This window comes from Helobdella robusta, assembly GCF_000326865.2.
Source record: "Helobdella robusta unplaced genomic scaffold HELROscaffold_21, whole genome shotgun sequence".
Classification (NCBI taxonomy): domain Eukaryota; kingdom Metazoa; phylum Annelida; class Clitellata; order Rhynchobdellida; family Glossiphoniidae; genus Helobdella; species Helobdella robusta.
In genome coordinates this window covers 1,825,876-1,846,278 of record NW_008704124.1, presented here as the reverse complement: position 1 = coordinate 1,846,278, position 20,403 = coordinate 1,825,876, and the positions used below count along the sequence as shown (strand labels likewise).

The 20,403-nt window shown below is 29.8% G+C and overlaps 1 protein-coding gene across 1 annotated transcript; it reads left to right on the top strand.

The window, feature by feature from the left end:
- Positions 1-245: 245 nt before the first annotated feature.
- Positions 246-12,308, top strand: HELRODRAFT_191441 (hypothetical protein; the record flags this gene model as incomplete). The annotated part of the gene is made up of 19 exons (XM_009018381.1): positions 246-350; positions 2,155-2,268; positions 2,629-2,736; positions 3,036-3,114; positions 3,320-3,401; positions 3,505-3,612; positions 3,738-3,819; positions 4,625-4,789; positions 5,186-5,250; positions 5,546-5,631; positions 5,810-5,916; positions 6,411-6,502; positions 7,066-7,160; positions 8,620-8,867; positions 8,955-9,489; positions 10,172-10,266; positions 10,344-11,012; positions 11,359-11,489; positions 12,245-12,308. 19 exons carry the CDS (start codon positions 246-248, stop codon positions 12,306-12,308), a joined length of 3,030 nt encoding a protein of 1,009 aa, XP_009016629.1.
- Positions 12,309-20,403: the final 8,095 nt, after the last annotated feature.

The following is a 20,403-nucleotide window of genomic DNA, read 5'->3' as shown; positions in this document are numbered from 1 at the left end:
AGCCTGCGGAATCTGGTTGCTAATGACTTTTTTTATAATATAATTTGTAATCTAATTATTTATATTATAATATTTAATTATTATCTGTTGGTATCAAATTATTATTAATTAAATAACTTTATTTTTAATTGGTTCTCATTGTTTCTGTTTTTTAATTCTTCTAGTACCCAATAATAAACTTTTAAAGTTTAAAAACAGAGTAAGATGATTAGCAATAAAAAATAATATATAATTTTTACAGTGATATGGTACTTGTATTTGAATATTACTCGAGTACCAATTTTAAGAACTTGTACTTGACATCTAAGTATTCTTACTTGTACTTGAAATTTTCCAAGTACCACATGCAAGTATTTTCCACAAATTTACAAAGTTATAATTAAAAATTTTAAAGAGACTTCGGCCAATTTTCCAAATTTGACTAGATCAAAATTGAGCCAAATTACAGATTTGAGCAGGATTTTTTGGCATTTAAGTTTTAATATATCGTGAACATGCTAGTGTGTGTTATTTAATGAACGTTCATATTGTATATGTGTGAAATGATTTAAACTTAAAGAGTGGAGAATTACGATTGTACCGCATGGACCATCTAATTGATATAACTATCTTGATTAACATGTAATACTTAATCATTTTTGAATGATCAAACACCTCAAAGCACATAGATTGAAAAATTTGTTTTTGTAAATCCAGCTCCATAAAAATCAAATCTGATACATCCATAGTAACAATATACCTGGTTGAATTTTTATTGATTTGAAACGGAAGTTTAGTTAGTTTTATTTTTAGTGTTCTACCTCCTCTGACTTCTCAACTTCTCCATCACTTACAAAGTTCAGAGCAACCCATCTGTTTGCAAAAACATTGCTGAAATAGTGCTTTATAAACTAATTAGTTGATTGATTCTCTTTGTTCTTTGTCTATTGCATTTGGAATAAAAGTTTTTGTACTTGTACTTCTACTTGAACTACTACCTTTACTTAAACCATGGTATTTGTACTTGCACTTGAGGTGTAGGTACTTGTACTCAGAAAATTTTTCTGGTAGTTGTGCTCGTACTTGACACCTGAGTACTCCTATTTGTATACTTGTACTGGAAGATAAGTACTTGCAAACACCTATTGTCACCAATTCAATAATAATAATAAAATATTTTTTTACAATACATGCACTAAACAAATAAAAATATCAAAATCTGATTTTTTTGCATTTGTCCATGACACTCTATATGTATGGAATTATTTAAAATATAGTATCTAGTATGGATAGTATGGAATTAATAATAGTACTCTATCCACTTGTTGTTTGTTTTCTAATTATTTGTGTTAGGCTTAGTTCAATGTTTTTAGATTAGATTAGTCATTAGATTTATTAGTAATTAGTGACATTAATATTTAACTATGTTTCTATATAAATTTTGTAGTGTAGCATTAGATGTGTACTAAATGCCATGTAAGGAAACATTCATCATTCAATGGTGAAAATTCTTCAAGTCAATGGGATCACATAGGCGAACACTTCAAAAAATGTGTTTAAAAATTTTTAAATGGTTATAATATTATGTTGGTAAATGATATGCTTTGCATGTGCGACAAATGTAAAAAAAGGACATGATTATTATGATTTGTAAGTTGTACCATTGCCTATAAATTAATAACAAAATTGTATGTGTATTATATAACCGTGCCCACGAACTTAAGTTATAAATAATCTTATTCAAGTAAAACATTTAAACATTTTTCAAACTAATTCATAATTACATTTGTATTTATTTCAGATGTTGTTTCCGTGCGATCGATTGACGACATTTTTCTTGAAAAAATGTCTGTAAGTAATTTATCCTGATCCTTCATTCGACAAAGCATTCAACGTTTTTATGTATAAGCTTTTTTTAATTAATTAATTTATTTACAACACATTTCAACATGATCATTAATTTACAAAAACTTTTTCATGCATACCATATATATATATATCATATTCATATAAACCATATTTCATATATACCATATTTTGTATAAATGTATATACCGTACTTTGTATGTTTCATATTTTGTATATACCATGTTTCATATATACCATGTATCATATATACCATATTTCATGTATACCATATTTCATATATACACATCGCCACATAACATAATCCAGGAGAGTACAAAACCATTGGAAGTCTGTCTAGCACTGAACCGTCAGTTCCAAACTTGGATCAATAACTACATCTCAAAAGTCACATTAATCTTGGATAAGAATAGAGCCCATCAAGTAATCTTTTTAATTGCTTTTGCTCAAAATTATTTCATTTATTGTATTAATTATAATTAGATTGATCAAATTAAATATATATTTTAAAGTTTTTCAAATAATGATTCATAAAATGGGTTTGTCTTCTATTTCAAGTGCTACAATGTACTACTAAATTTTCTTAACGTTGAGATAGAATGGGTTAATTTATACTTGCTTACTTGCTTATGCGGTGGCAATACATGCTATAATGTTGAGCTAATCTTGTTATCATTGTTTCTTCTAAATGATTACCAGAGATTATTGTCAGTTTTTCTGTTAATGATTATTTCATGGGTGTAATTTTTTTGGTTATCATCAAAGCATTTGCAACTTTCATAGGAACAAGTAAAAAATGATTTTGAAGAGTTAGCAAGTCAAAAACATCTGCAAAAAAAGAAAGGATTTTCAGTTTTTGCCAAGCCATATTTCAGAGATATCCACGGATCTGTATGAAGAAGTTTCCATATTTTTTTCAAACCCATTTAATTAATTAGTTTTTGTTTTTTAATTTCATCATCATCATTTTTTAAAAATTTTCTCCTCTACATGCTGAGTAGTGTAGTTTAGTTGTGTGCTTTCCAACATTATTGGATTAAGAGAGCGGTGAGATAGTTCCGATGGATGAAGGGATGTTATGAAATGATTGTTAAGTTAATATTTAATGTCAGTATTGTATTCATATCAAAGTGAAAATACATTAAAGAAAAACATAAGGTAACAATGTGTTAAATGTAATGTTATTTCAGTACCCTCAACCAAATGAGGATACATTAAAAAAGGTTTCAACCGATGAACTCTACTCGTTTATCAAGCCATCAAAGACATGTGAGTTGTTTGCTGTGTCTTCATTATAGTTCAGTCTTTTTATTGTTCGGTCAATGTAATTATCAAGTATCAATTCATAAATTGTTATACTCTGCTTCAATTTGGTGCCAACTCCAACTGTATGCAGTGATTACTGAGTATATGTATTCATTTTCATTTTAGGAGTGATTTCTGGATGCTTGTATACATTTTCATTACTTACCAGGGTCGGTTGAAGAGAAAAACATTTTGGAGCAGTCTGTGAGAGATTTTAGAATGAAGAAATCTTTGAAGCCCCACATGAACAAGTAAAATATGAATGTTCAGTTGTTTTTAATTTCTTACTTATTTCATTTCTGTTTGCTTTTGACTATGTTTGCTGTTCGACTTTCCTATTTAACTGATAAACAGAAAGCAGTTGATATTTGAGAAGTTGAATAGCTATGCTCCTGGCAGCGAAGAAGAAGCAAACCTCAACAAAAAAATGGCTGAAATTGATAAAGAGATCGATAGAATAAAGTTTTTAACATTTTATCACTTTTTTATCACTCATAATAAATTCTAATTTTTGAAATTAATTTATAGTTATTTAGTCACTGTTTATTATAACTCTTACATCGCGGACACTTTTTTTGACTTTTCAGGTCCTCGACCCAGAGCCTGCTAAAGTTTGCTGATCTTGAGGAACTGGAGGACATTGATTGGGTCAAAATTTCCAATGTTGATGTTCGTTTTTTTATTCTTTGGAATATTATCTCAAAGAACTTTATGAAATATTTTTAGTATATGTCCGTTATTTGTTAACCTACTTTTTTAATATTATCTTGTTAAATTTTTAATGTCCAGTTTATAAAAAATTTTCTTTATTATTGCATAAGGGTTTTTTTTGTAAAAAGGCTGCCTAGTATGTGATTAGCCTGAAAAAATTATGAGTTTGTTTAATAGGAATGGACAAATTTGAATGTTTGAGCATTCAATAACATTTATAAATATTATACATACATTCATATTTAACATTCAGAATAAGGGAAACAGTTAGTCGTGTAATATAATGGTGCCATTAGGAAAAATGAAACTTTCTTATAAGAAGAAACATGCTAATGATTGCAATAAGTTTATTTAAAAAATTGGATTTCATGATAAATTGTTAGTCAAACAAATAATATAATTTAATAATAAGTATGGAGGGATGTAGATCAGTGTAGAAGGGAGAGTGCTATTGGAGGGATGATGGGACTATTTAGTGGAGGCCGGTTGAGTTAGAATCGTCTAGGCGAATTATTTAAAATGTGATTTATCATGTAAGATAGACCGTTTTAAATTTTGATGGGGCAAAGGTTCTTTGAATGAGTAACATTTGTTAATCTGGTTATTTCAGACATATTGGCATATTAAACTTCTACTCTGAGACATGCATTAAACCGTTTAGTTGAACTAGAGTTGGTTTAGTTTAATTAATGACTATGAAGCTATGAAACCGTTATAAACATGGAATGTGTTATTTATTAATAACAATTCACTAACATTTTAGCTGAAAGGTACAAAGACGCCAGAGGCCTGTATGTCGTTTTGGAAGAACGCGGGTCATCCAAGCATCAACACGTGCAAGTGGACATCCAGAGAGGATGACAACCTGTCCACGCTCGCCAAGCAGAACAAACTGAGGAACTGGAAGCGCGTGTCTGATCAGCTTGGGGTTTGTTTGTTGTTTGCTGGTTTATTAACTCTTAATAACTTGATTCTTCATGAAAATGCTTCTTTTAATGAGTTACCACTTTTTCACGTGTTGTCTTCATGACGTTGCTCTCCAGCTTCTGTGAAACTTTCTTCCTCAACTAAGACTTAGTGCGGCCTGTAGTGTTTATAGAGTATTGTCGATGTTAGTTTCATACACTATTACAGACAGACAGATTGTATTTTATTATTTTGAAATTTGTTATTGATGGCAGACAGACATTTATTTTTGCTTGGATAATATAGTGATTCTCGCTGATGGGTCACTTTTTAATTCGAATGCTATCATTCATTGGTTCTGAATTGTTTTGAATATATCGTAGCATTGATAGATTTTATGATTCACTTTACTGCTCAGACCAACAGAACGGCTTTCATGTGTCTGCAACGATACCAGAGCAAGTTCAATCCAGTTTTTCAGATGTGAGTTCAATGAAGTATTTTAAAGTTAATGTCTATGAAGTTTTATCTACTTTTTTATGTTCTAACAATTTATTTTTTTGTAATTAACAACGTCATAAAAATCATAATTACACTTATTTTGAAAATTTCCCTCCACACTTCATAAGCATCAGGATTGTGAAATATACGAATTATGTTTGTGTAGTCAGGCAGAAAGATTGCAGTAGATTGTGCTTCTCATTCATAGTGTTTTTATGTATTTAAACTAATGTCTTAAATTTATTTTAAAATATTTTTTTACAAATGTTGCCGACAGAAAATGGACAGTAACCGAAGATAGGAGGCTAGAGGTGCTGATAAACAGCCAGTTGTCTGCATTACCGCATGTCGATTGGTCGGCAAGTATGTACATTTCAATTTTATTTCTGACGATTAATCTTACCAGCTCACTCATCCTAATGTGATAATCATTTTGAAGCATCATGAGTAATAGTTACCTTAATTATTTAATTAATTAATTTTTTTTTATTTAATAATTTTTTATTTATTTGAGCCACATCGTTTCATTATCTTCTGCCAGTTTCTGCAGAATTCGGTTCTAAATCTGAAGAGGAATGCATTTATAGGTGGGAATATTTGCAGAAGAGGTTGAAACACAGAGGAAAATGGACTAAAGACCTGGAGAAAGTATATAACTTTTCAATCATTTCAACAATAATATGCGCATGCTAGTAAAAATGCTTCAAGTTTTCACATGCTGTAAAATTTCTATGAGGTTCATCCAATTATTCCAGATAAGTTTATTTAGTATAATCTGGTAGTTTTCATATTCTACTGCTCCTGTAAGCTTCCTAGTTTCTCATCAGAGTTCTATATTTCCATATAATTTTTTGATGATTCCTTTTTGGTATTAACATTAAACGTACGCTTTTATTTAAAAGTATTTGTGCTAGAAATCAAGTACTAAAATTTTAACACACTTTAACCAAGGAACCAAGTTTAAAAATGAATAAATAATTGCCAGTTTTGTGATGTGGAATGTTTTAATCGGAAATTGAGGATAAATTTTCTGTTGCCTAAATTGTGTTCTATTTTTATTTATTATCTGATTACTTAATTTATAAATTGTTGTAATTAATTAATTAATTAATTAATTAACTAATTGTTGTTATTCGACAAAGAAATTGACTGATGCAGTGAAGTTGTTTGGAATGAATTGGAAAAAAGTTCAATATTTTGTTCCTAAAAAGAATTACATTCAATGTCGGGACAGGTAGGTACGACAGATATATTTAAGATGATATATATGATATATTTTATCTTTTCATTTCTCTTCTCACTCAATTGTGTAAGTCGTAATATATGGAGTAAGTATAAGTAAATTATTATTATTATTGCTATTGTTGTTGTTGTTGGTGGTGGTTGTGTGTTTGTAAGTATTGTTACTGTTGATGCCTATGCTTGAAAGCCGTTAGACTGCAGCATTTTTCGGTGGTGACCAGCCATCAAACTGGTTAATGTTTGCATTATTAAAAGAAAAATATTTTCATTTGAAAATAAAACAACCACCTGGTATTTTCATTACAAATCTTTGATCAGATACGGCCGATAAAAATAAAGAATTTCATTTGTTCAAATGTTATTGATAAAAAAACTTGAGAATTTGAAGCCACAAAATTTTCGGCAACGTATGATGAAGTTAACTGTGAACATTCATTTCATTTTATAAGATTTAGTTGTTTCCTGTTAGAGTTGAATTCATCTTCGCCTGTTTATGTCTTACTACATCAGTTTCATTTCAACATTCGCAATTTGACATCACCTAAATTGATTTAGGTACATGAACAACTTGTGCGGTAACTTGAAGAGAGGGAAGTGGACACCCAAGGAAGACAAATTGTTGTGGAAAGCAGTCAAGCAACTTGGCCTTGGTATGTGAATGTTTTATTAATTTGGTTTTAATAATTATATTGCAAATTTTGAGAAATATTTTAAATGAAATTATGCGAGCCTCTTTAAGACTTTGCAAAAGTTTTTCAATCATTTTTTCAGGCATGGGGTGATGATATTTTTTTCATTTACCAGCCTGCAGTCTAATGTACCCATGAACATACTTACTGTTTGCAAAATACATAAAATTTATATATGTATATACAAAATTAGGGTTGAGACTGTCGTACATGCAATTATTAAGGAATCTGAAAATGCAATGAGTTTTTTAAATAATTATATGTATATATGTGTATGTGTGTGTGGTGTGAATGTGTTTGTGCGTGTGTGTGTGTGTGCGCGCGTATGTATGTGTGTTTTATTTTGAGATATTTTGTGGTTAAATCTGGAGATCAGCTGTAAATGTCAGTTGCGTGCTGGTGTGCCGCTTTTTAAACTCTCAATACCGTCTTAAAAATTTTAGTTAGATTTAGGCCATATGTGTGCATACCGTGGTCAGATAAGTATTCTTTGTACCAAGAGTGAATTTATTGTTTGTTTTTATAACTTGTACGTGTTTACAATTTATTTTTAATATTAAAACAGGAGGCAAATGGACGAAAATATCCCAGTTATATTTGCCGAACCGTACGGACAATCAAATACTCATTCGCTACAAAAGATTGCTCCAGTGGGAGCAGGCGGTACATTTGTTTCATCTTCATTAGTTCTATCTTTCAATTTTTTTTAATGTATTTTATCATTTTTTAAAACCATTGCTTCATTTCAACGCAAAAATAATTGATCTGCATGCAGTTTATAGTGCTAAATACTGCTTTGTTAGTTCCTGAATCTAAATTTATTTCGAACGAAAGTTCTGTGATATCAAATACCAGCATGTGATCAGTTTTATGACCTCTGAGTCTATATATGGGCACAATCTGTTCGAGCTGTTCTGTTTGTTTTTAGATATGAACCGTAATGAGCCTCTTGGTTTTTTTTTGCTCTTGTTCTCATAGTGACCAGTATCTTTTTTTAATAGCGTTTTCTCTTATATAGCGGAGTGTGATAGTTAGTGTGCTTCTATTCTGTTCTACAGCCTATCGTGATTATTAATCTGCCTGCGGAGTGAGTGACTGATATATTAGCAAAAGTATCAATTTGTTGAGACATTACGATTGACTTTCATTCTCAATACAAATGTGATATTTTTCCTTCAGAACAACAGAGCAGGAGGTGATGAAACAGCAAACGACGTCAACATGGTACGCCGTGATTTTCGTTGCTTGGAAAAAATTTGATTGTATTTTGTATTTTTTACTGACCTGACTGTTATATTGATTTCAAAATTTTTTTTAAGGATGAGTCTGACGATGAAGGAAGTTTAGGTAAGTTTTTTCGTTAACTGTAGCAAAAATTATTTTAATTAGACAAACTCTGACGAACGAACGAATGCTGCAGATGTTCCTCGGCCTGTGCACTCCAAACTGCGAAACAAAATGACGAGGTCGAGGAGAATGAAGAAACGATCAGTTGAGACGGACGAAGATGAGAAAGAGGAGGATGACGATGATGAGGATTATTGGAATGATTTCAGTTTTAAATTTAATTTTAATGATAATGACGAGGATGATGAAGACGTTGAGGATATGAATGAAGCCGCCAACAGCAATAACAATGGAGGTTCCAATAAGAGAATCTCAACACACGTTGGACTTTTTTTTCATTTAAAGAAATAATTTGTAATTTTTTAATAATTTATTATTTTAAATTAAAGTTGGTTATTTTATCTTCAGAAATACGAACTACGGCATAAAAAGTTGAAGATAGATCATTCCGCTTACATGACAAATGACGATGATGATTTTGATTTTGAGAGAGATGTTCAGACAGATGCGAATGGCACACCTCCAGTTGACAATTCTAATGCATTCACAAACATCGGCTCTAATGATGATGCTGACGATGACTTAGCAGGTGAGCCGATGTTAGGCATTGTGAAGTGTGAGGACGGCACCTCCCTGTGGACTTGTGCTAACATAGAACGTTATATATACGATGAGGGAAGTAGTTCCACCAACAGCTCCAACTTCCTTCGCAGAAATATCAACGACAGTGTCGATATCAGTGATAATATAGAAATGCAAATTGTCAACATAAAAGACAATGAGGTCAGTGGCGATGAATATGTTGGCAGGTTTGGGAATGCATTGCTGGGGGAGGCAGAGATGCCGCACGAGTATGCGGACCACATCAAGCGCCAGGATGTACTTCTAGAGAGACTCATTGAGAAACAACTTTTTGCTACCATCAACTCATTCTCTAAAGCAGGTTATTCTTCTTAACTTGATATTCATACATTATGATTATATGATTTTTCAGACCGAGTTTCCTATAAAAGCCATATTTTAATTGTTTTCATAAGTTATTTGATCATTTATAAACATAACAATGATAAACTTAATAAATTTGACGTTTGCAAACTTGAGTTTTTAAATACAAGGGTTCTAAACAATTGTGCTAAACTTTATGTGTAGAAACTTTCACATGATATCTAAATCCGGCTAATCAAAATCTTGTTCATTATTAAAAGAATACTGACCTTGTTACAAAATAATTTATAAGAGAAAAAATTTGTTCTTGATTTTTAAACGCTTGAGTTAGATTTTTTTGTATAAAGAAAATTTATCTAGATTTTTTTCACTCATTTCTTTATGTTCCATATTTACAAATTGTCATTAGATATTTAGATTGGGTTATAATTTAATTTTGCCATTTTTATTTGTCTCATCCCTTTTGGATAAAAACGAAAGCTGTTTTTTTTTGTATAGAGGCCATCTTCGTAGTCTTTTTTCTAAGCTATTCCATTCCGACTTTTCCTGCTTTTTCATTGTACGAGATGTTTTGTACGAGTTGTCGAGTTATTAAACGTAATTTAGCTGAGGTTTTCAAAAGTGGTATATTCGTTTTATCGTAAATAATTTTAAAGTTAATTTTTAATTGAACCCGACAGGGAAAGAAACGTCGTCCGAATATGGATTGCAACAAACGAAGAAAGATAACTTCAATGTACATATCAAAAAGAAATTTGAAAATCTAATTAATGCCGTAAGAAATTTTTTTTCTGATTGTTTGACATGAGGACCTTTGTTTATCGAGTATTTCCTAATGTTATTTCTCTGCAGTCCTTGAAACTGAAGGACATCGGTAGCTCAGCACCTCCGAGGACATCATGCGTGGTTAGAAATGACAGCGCACATCCACATTCCTCATCGTCGACAAATTTTGTTCCGGTTCTACCTCCACTCCCTCCAAATCTCACGACGCTTCAAGCATTCACAAACCTATTGAACCATCGCAACGCACTAGTCATGAAGGCGGGTCTCTTGCAATTCCCATCGAAACAACCGCTTCCCATTCCATGGAAGAGAACGCAGTTTGAAGACGTCGTCAACAGTGCCCGATTGACTCAGATCCTTGAAGATGCCAGTTATGTTTTCAACGACGAATCTGATAGCGTCGATGAGTTCAGCGTTAAAATAGAGTGCCTCAGTAATGTTGAAGACGACGATTCCTCAAACAAGACGTTTTGCGAGTATGCTAATGATGATGGAAACGTGTCTAACATCAATGTAACGAACAGGAGCAGTAGCAGCAATGCGAATCATAACTATTCCTCGGGTAGTTCTATGAATTCAGAAAATATTTCATCTTGTCATCCCACAAACTGCTTCAACGCTCGATATACGGAGAACGTAACTTCTGCCAATACTGGTGATGGTGATGGCGATAATAATTTTGATTCGTATGTTGAGGTTTTGCGAGGCCGAAGGACAAGGACTAGAAATGATGATGTGAGGAGTTTCTTTTCAGTTAATTTGATTAATAATTTAATTTATTTATTCATTAGACTAATATTCCATCAATCTTTAAATTAATACTATTATATATATATATATATATATATATATAATATATATATAATAGTAATTTATGAAATCTACAGAATTATTGCAATTACTGCATTAATTATGGTCTTTTACCAGTATATATATATATATATATATATATATATATATATATATATATGAGCTTTTGAAAATTGTGTGTGTGGTGCGTGTGTGGTGCGTGTGTGTAAGTATGAGTGTGTGTGTGCGTGTGTATACATTAGTAAATACCATCTACTTATTTTTTCTACAGATTGTGAACACGCACGAAGAAGCATGTACGCTGTATGAGTTGATTAACGAAAGTGAACAATTCCAACAGCTTCAAAGCCGATTCAATTCCATGTTTCTATGGCCTTTGATGTGTGCCTATTCATCCAGACCGTCAGAATCAATGAATTAATAAAACTGTGTATACTGTATATAGTTCGTTTGTTTAGTCTTGTAACATTTTTCAACCTTAAATATTTAAATATGTACAGTGTTTTTCTGTCCTGGTTATGACATTAAACTGACCCTCACTGCCTTGTGAGTGATATTGGATCATCAAAGGCTAGGCCCACCGCTTATAACTGTGGTTGCTTAAGGAAGGGCGTCCTGCGTAAAAATTAGCCAAATAAATTACTTATGATGACAGAAGTGACAATGGTTTCATCATAGGTAGCCAAACGGCAACCCCGATCTCTGGGAAAATGTCGTCTAAACGTGTGTTGTTGTTTGTTGTGTACAGTGTTTTTCAGCGCGTTTCTATAATTTGTTACTTCATTTTTCATTTTTGTCTGACAACTTTTTTTTGTGTTGTTATCTAGTTGATTGGAATTAACAAAAAAAGTATTATTAAAATTAATATTTGCAAATGCATATTTAATTTACTCTTAAGACCTATTTTGTTCCATAGATCATCTTCCGTGCAGCGCTGTTTAAAGAAATTACAATTTGTAATGTTAGTTAACTTCGTTTTAGTGTTGAGAGTCATCTCGAGGTGTTCAATTGTTCATGGCTAGATTTGTTTTTATAACATCTTCGCTTAGTTGGAAGAGTTGGTTTGATATCAGTAATGAAAGACTTGCTAATATAAAAATGTAAAAAATTATCCAACCCCAACACTAAAAATTCAATGAATTTCATCACGCACACAGTGGCGTCGTTAGGCGGGTGTGGAAGTGTGGACCGCTCGACCCTTATTCTGGTGATGATGTCTAAAAATTGGTTCTCAGTTCACCCTCTAAGTCGTTTATCAATGATGTTATTTCAACGCGAGTTCATTTTTGACATTTTTCATCATTATATGTTTGCGCCTTGGATGTGTACGTGTGTGTGCGCGTTGCGTATTTTTTCAATTTTTAATACTATTTCACTGATATCATGGAATCATGGTATTTTTTACCCGAGCGTGACCAAGACCAAAGTATCAAAAATAGAAAAGTTGTGTACTTGCAATAGATCATAGAAGCTGCTGTGTAGGTATTGTGTTGATAGATCTAATTGTGGCAAAGCTGAATAATGGCTTAACTGTCATAGTCTTTTTCTCAAAGTAGCACATACTTTTCTAATCTCGTAAACTATGCCGCTGTTTTACAGGCAGTTGAACAGAGATGAGGTAATAAATATTTCAAAGAAGAATAACTTATCATTTTTCAGAGAGTATTTGTAATTTATTTCAATAATTTAAAACTTTGACTAACATATTTTTTGTTATTATTATTATTATTATGCAGATTAATCTGCAGCTGAAAATTTTAATAATTGATTTAGCGGAAAAAATCAGCTAATTAATTTAATTAGGAAGTTCTTTACATTGATTGAAATTGGTTGCTCCAGCCCAACCAAAACACTTTGCTCAGTATCCTTTTTTGATACTGTTTTGACTCTCATATTTAATATTTAACTCTAATATTAATATCCGGGACTGATAATTCCAAATAATTCAACAAAAGTAAAAGGTTGGTTTGATACTTGAAGCATTGAGAAGCGAAGCTGAAGTTTAAAAATATGTGAGTCCTTCCTTATCAATTAATATTTAAATATATCAAAAATATCAAAAATAGAAAAGTTGTGTACTTGCAATAGATCATAGAAGCTGCTGTGTAGGTATTGTGTTGGTAGATCTAATTGTGGCAAAGCTGAATAATGGCTTAACTGTCATAGTCTTTTTCTCAAAGTAGCACATACTTTTCTAATCTCGTAAACTATGCCGCTGTTTTACAGGCAGTTGAACAGAGATAAGGTAATAAATATTTCAAAGAAGAATAACTTATCATTTTTCAGAGAGTATTTGTAATTTATTTCAATAATTTAAAACTTTGACTAACATATTTTTTGTTATTATTATTATTATTATGCAGATTAATCTGCAGCTGAAAATTTTAATAATTGATTTAGCGGAAAAAATCAGCTAATTAATTTAATTAGGAAGTTCTTTACATTGATTGAAATTGGTTGCTCCAGCCCAACCAAAACACTTTGCTCAGTATCCTTTTTTGATACTGTTTTGACTCTCATATTTAATATTTAACTCTAATATTAATATCCGGGACTGATAATTCCAAATAATTCAACAAAAGTAAAAGGTTGGTTTGATACTTGAAGCATTGAGAAGCGAAGCTGAAGTTTAAAAATATGTGAGTCCTTCCTTACCAATTAATATTTAAATATATCAAAAATATCAAAAATAGAAAGGTTGTGTACTTGCAATAGATCATAGAAGCTGCTGTGTAGGTATTGTGTTGGTAGATCTAATTGTGGCAAAGCTAAATAATGGCTTAACTGTCATAGTCTTTTTCTCAAAGTAGCACATACTTTTCTAATCTCGTAAACTATGCCGCTGTTTTACAGGCAGTTGAACAGAGATAAGGTAATAAATATTTCAAAGAAGAATAACTTATCATTTTTCAGAGAGTATTTGTAATTTATTTCAATAATTTAAAACTTTGACTAACATATTTTTTGTTATTATTATGCAGATTAATCTGCAGCTGAAAATTTTAATAATTGATTTAGCGGAAAAAATCAGCTAATTAATTTAATTAGGAAGTTCTTTACATTGATTGAAATTGGTTGCTCCAGCCCAACCAAAACACTTTGCTCAGTATCCTTTTTTGATACTGTTTTGACTCTCATATTTAATATTTAACTCTAATATTAATATCCGGGACTGATAATTCCAAATAATTCAACAAAAGTAAAAGGTTGGTTTGATACTTGAAGCATTGAGAAGCGAAGCTGAAGTTTAAAAATATGTGAGTCCTTCCTTATCAATTAATATTTAGCTAGTTTATAAACTGATTATTTAAAAAACGTTGTCGATTGTTGATAAATTTCTGAGTGTAAAAATCTACACATCTTTAAAACTGTTTGATTAATTTCTTTTTTTCTATTCTTGAAGTAATAGCAGCACAGTAGAAGCCAGTTATTGGACTTTTTTATGGTAATTGAATGATGTGCTTGTTTGTGTGACAAAATGTAAATTAGGTCTTAAATTTATTTATAGGTAGATGATCTGATTAAAAGAATGAAAGCAATTTAAGAATATCAAATGGCTCTCGACGGTGAGATGTTGATCGCATTCGAATTGAAACATTCTTTAAACGTTCGTCGTGAACCGTTTGAATATTCAATGTTAGGTACAGCATTAACAATAACTATTGTTATAATATTTTGTATTACAATCTTTTTATATTAAAAATAAATTAATATAGTATTTTTCTGCAAAAGAACAATAACTGTTGTGTTAAATTTTTGCTTTAAAAAAATCATATTTTCAAAAAGTCAACTTTAGTTAAACGAACCAGACACTTAATCTGAGCAATTTGATCAAGTCGAGATGTGGTCCGTTTAACAGGCTTCTGCTGACGTTGATGCCGAAACGAAACATTATAATAAAATTGAATTTCACGTAAATGTTATCGAGGAGCAGCTAGAATATTAATATAACAAGACTGGCTCAGAACGCGATGCATATTATTAATATTTATTTGCTTGGGCTTTAGTACTACATTCACTGATGAAAATAATAAATGCTCTCCATGAAACTAATAATATTTATTTAATTCATCGCTTGCATGTGATTTATTGAAAGTTGTTGTAATATTAATATTAAAAACTTTTGAGTGATTTGAATAGAGAAAATGTTTATATAACCATTCAGCGGCAAAGGCAAGGGGCCTTAAAAGTAAAACATTTTACGTTGTTACATTTGATGAGTGTTATTAATTTAAAATGAAGCAAAGTAATTGACAAAACATTTTCGTTACAGCTGTACCCTGCCTGCTGCGTCGCGAAACAGGACTAAGCGCCTTTATCCATTACGACCATAACACACAAGGAATCGACAAAGTAGAGTAGAGACACAGTATACATATATACTTGAGCATCTGGCCACATACACAGCGTATTTATTCGAACACCGAAGATGGTATAGTAGGTAATACCGAAAAGAGCTTTTTTGTTATCATGAATGAAATAAACAAAAATTTTGGTTTTGAACTCAAGAAACTTGAGAACGATTTACGATCAACCGTTAGAAAAGTTAAATAGGAAATTAACTAACGCCGAAAATGCTGCGATTTTCATCAATAATTGAATATATATATATATAAATGAATCGATAAGTTCAATTCCTAGTTTTCCGCTTGTTTATCAATGATTGCAAAAATATATTGTGTAACAACCATGGATATATATAATATTATATAATATAAAATTATGTCCATGGTAACAACTAAATGACATAATTTATTTTAATTATATGGTAAGTATAGTTGTATATGCTGGACTAAAAGAGTGGTTCACAAATCTAAAAGTGGACTAAACAGCACAGGATGTATTATTGTGACTGTTTCATATAGTAGCAGGGGCAGGTCCATGAAATCATCCCCCAACGCAAAGTTCTGGATCCGCTAATTTGCAGTAAGGGAAGAGAGATTAATATATACAAAAAGCTTTCCAAATACATGGATCAGGGTTCAAAGTTCATCGTTCTAAAATAAATTGATTGATCAATTAATTTAAATATTGATTAGTTGAGTTAGTTAATTAATATCAATATTTGTTAACGTTTATTTTTTTTAAATGAAGATTCATAAATTTTATAATTTAATTACCATCTATTACTATCAACCAGCGATAATATTTAGTTTATTGCTCACTAAATCAACTTATTATCTGACCAAATGAATTAATAAAAGCTAACTAAATTGTAAGGTATAACTGAATTATGACTGAATTATAAGAATTATACGTTATAACCAATTATAAAGTATGCAAAATGTATTTTAATGAAATAAGCTCCCGATTTTGCGCCAATGATGTGGCTTAATGTATATATATGATGTGCTCTTGTAGGTACGTATAATACATAAACGCATGAAACAAGCTTTCAATCTAATACCTCAGCGCAATCTGATTGTTCACACTATAAAGTTTAAACTTGGCAGCACGTTTGTGTTCATATTTTTAAAATGTTTATTCTACTAATATAAGATAATATAACTAATAAGGATAAAAATGTTTATTCTACTAATATAAGATAATATAACTAATAAGGATAAAAATGTTTATTCTACTAATATAAGATAATATAACTAATAAGGATAAAAATGTTTATTCTACTAATATAAGATAATATAACTAATAAGGATAAAAATGTTTATTCTACTAATATAAGATAATATAACTAATAAGGATATTATTATTATATTATTAATTTACCAATAATATCTAATAGAAAATAATGTAACATTATATTATATATGAATAATCTTTATAATAGTCAATAGTCATATAATAATACAAATTATTATATATATATATTTATATTTTTGTTTTAATAATTATTATTTATAGTTAAATTTTTATTTTTTGGTTTTATTATTATTATATATAGTCATAATAATTAATATATATATATAGTCATATAATACTAAAAATTATATATATATATATATATATATAGTCATATAATAATAATTAATATATATATATATATATATATATATATATATATATATATATATATATATATATGATAAAACTGGATTTTTTTTCATTTAATTTTTAAAAATTTATTATTTACTAAAAGTTTATTTAATTGGTAGTAAACAATGGGACTGTAAAATTTAACATAAATATTCAAATTTTTTTTACAATACAAGCGATTTGTTTATCAAATAAGCAACTTGAAAATTTGAACGGTAGGTAGACAGCACATCTCGTACATTTTCAATACATAAATTTACTTTATTTTCATGTACATTTTAAAGATGATTGGAAGTGGCAGAGAACGTGGTTTCATAAACTATGGAAGCGAAGATGAAATGGTATTAAAATTTTCAAAAAATCAAATCTTATACAAATCCGATATTCGTTGAATATGAAATAATCTCAGGAAATATGGGGATTCAAGAAAAGTCCAACGAAAATCGTGTTGGTATCTGCGTTGATTATACTGAGTCTCGGAGTATTTGGTTTGATATTCTACTGGAAGCGTGATTGGCTGTTGAAATGGACGTCGTCGTCGTGTCCGCTGAGTGACGCCGATGCCATCTTACTCACGGTTGCTTTCACAGTACAATTGCAAATTAATCACAAAGCAAAAATATGTTATCAATTTTTTTTATAAAAGGACAAGTGGGATGATATTTTTGTCGAATATGTAACTCTCGAATCTCGCAACGACTCGTCACGGAAGAAAAAGCGGTTGGTCCTTCTTAATTAACTATTAATTTATTTTTTCACGCTGTATTTTCTTCAACCTGCACGTCGAAATTCTTGCTGTTGGAAGTGCTACAGAGCGTTTTTGTTGAATAATTAGATACTTTCTATAATTATTAACGATTGAAATGATGAACTAATTTTAAAGTTATATTTATTGACAACATAAACTTTGCGAAGAATATTTTGGCCTGTCAGTCTCACTTGGACCTATAATGTTCATCAAAGAGATATAAAGTAATTTCTTTTTTGCGAAAGATTTATTTTTTAAATGCGCTAAATAAAATAAATTAAAATGATTGTTACATTGCTCCGTAATTATATTAAGTAGGTGCATGATCCAATTATGATTGTTACATTGCTCCGTAATTATATTAAGTAGGTGCATGATCCTCAAAACAGCTGTTTTGTAACGATTTGTCAGTTTCGTATTCAGACTGGTCGAGTTATCGTATGGCATTAAATTAATGCTTGGCTCGTAATAAATGCATATGCATAAACCCGTTATAACAAACGTTTAAATCGTTCATCCTTCTTGCAATTATCTTAAAAAGCTAAATAAATATGTTTAATTTTTAAATTCAAAGCACACATTTTGAACTTTTATTTATATTTTTTCAGTAAATATAATTTATGTAAAATTTTTTAATACTTTTTAGCATATTAATTAAATCATATTTAATTTTAAATTTTGAAAAATGACTTGAAGCTTGGCCAAATTTGCAGTAGCAAGTACTATGATACAACTATCTCTGGAACAAACATTATTTCCAGCAGAATCATTAATTCGAATTTTTAATTTATTCTGCATTTGAAGGTGCGCTACACTATGCCAGCAATGCAATTTTTTACACTAATGAAACAAGTTTCTAATTAAATAATCTAATGAAGCTTTTTATAAATATTCATTTAATCTTGTGTTTATATATTTAATTATAACATTTTAAAAGCTCGCTCAAGAATGGCGAAGTGTGTCCCGATGACCCGCTATCTACGGCACACATCATCACACAAGTTTACTCTTTCATTAACTTTTGACATCTTTCCTAATGCTCTAAATAAATAAATAAAAATATGAATACATAAATCAACACATGAATACATATATAACTAAGTATATGAATACACAAAATGAACACATAAACAAATAAACGCGCAAACAAACAAATACATAAACAAATAAACACATAAACAAGCAAATATCTAAATACTTAAACAAACTTAAGTATATAATTAATTAATTAAATAAATATATCAATGAATAAATATATGCATAAATAAAATGACAACAGAAATATTTCTACAACAAAAAACTAAAATACATATGGAATGAAGACAAAGAAATGTTTCAAAGCCTAATGTTAGAATTTTTTAAAAAGTTCAAATTGAAAATAATAATCGAACGTTCTTTAACAGACTCTTCAAATTGAAAATAATAATCGAACGTTCTTTAACAGACTCCCTCCTATGAAATGCTCATTCATTAGCAGAAAATCTTGTTTGACTCAGCAGGAATCTCGAGAAAGGTAGCAAAGAAAATTCTGTACTCAAATGTATTGTCTCAATTTCGTTTTCAACACAAAAAAATTAATTGATAATAATCAATATTAAACACAAACACAAATAACATTGTTAGTAGTTTTCAATTTAGTTATGCGTATCTTATGAGAATTAATGCTTGTTGCGATTGCGACTTGTTTTTAGTTTCACTTAACTAGACACACACAAACACACGCACACACATATCACAGATATTGGATGTACGAAGAAAATTTCATTCGAGTTCACTTGACACCGATAATAGTAATCTTAATAACTCAGGTCTGCTTTAAACTTTATCAACTTAACTCTCAATTTGTACGAGTGTAATCAAATTACTTGATCACAAAATGTTTTGAGAATATTTAAGAACATTTATTTATTAGAATTCATTATTTTTTAAAGTTTATCTAATCGCTTCTCGAATTAAATGACAACTAATTGGAAATAATGAATAAAAAATAATGATGAATGACTGAATCAAAATTGAAAAATGACCAATTTTATCACGAAAGATATCTACTCCGACATCTTCACATTCATCTTCTGCACTTATATACTATTCAAATATCATTTTAACAAATCTTCACAGTATAATTTTATGTGGATAAGCTTAAATAAGGTGTAAGATAAATGGCATCAATACCATACACCAAACACACACACACACACACACACACACACATATATATATATATATATATATATATATATATATAATATAAAATATATTATTATTATTATTAATATATTATTATATTATATGTAATATAATATATATCACAGCATGTTCGGCGTTAGTTAATTTCAAATTTAACTTTTCGATTTTTCTAACGGTTGATCGTAAATTTTTGTTTATTTTATGTATGATATAGAACAGAAAAGCTTTTTTCGGTATCACTATACCATCTTCGATGTTCAAATATATAAATTTATAAATATATATATATATATATATATAAATATAAATATATATATAAATATATATAAATATATAAGTATATAAATAGTATATATATATATATATATATATATATATATATATATA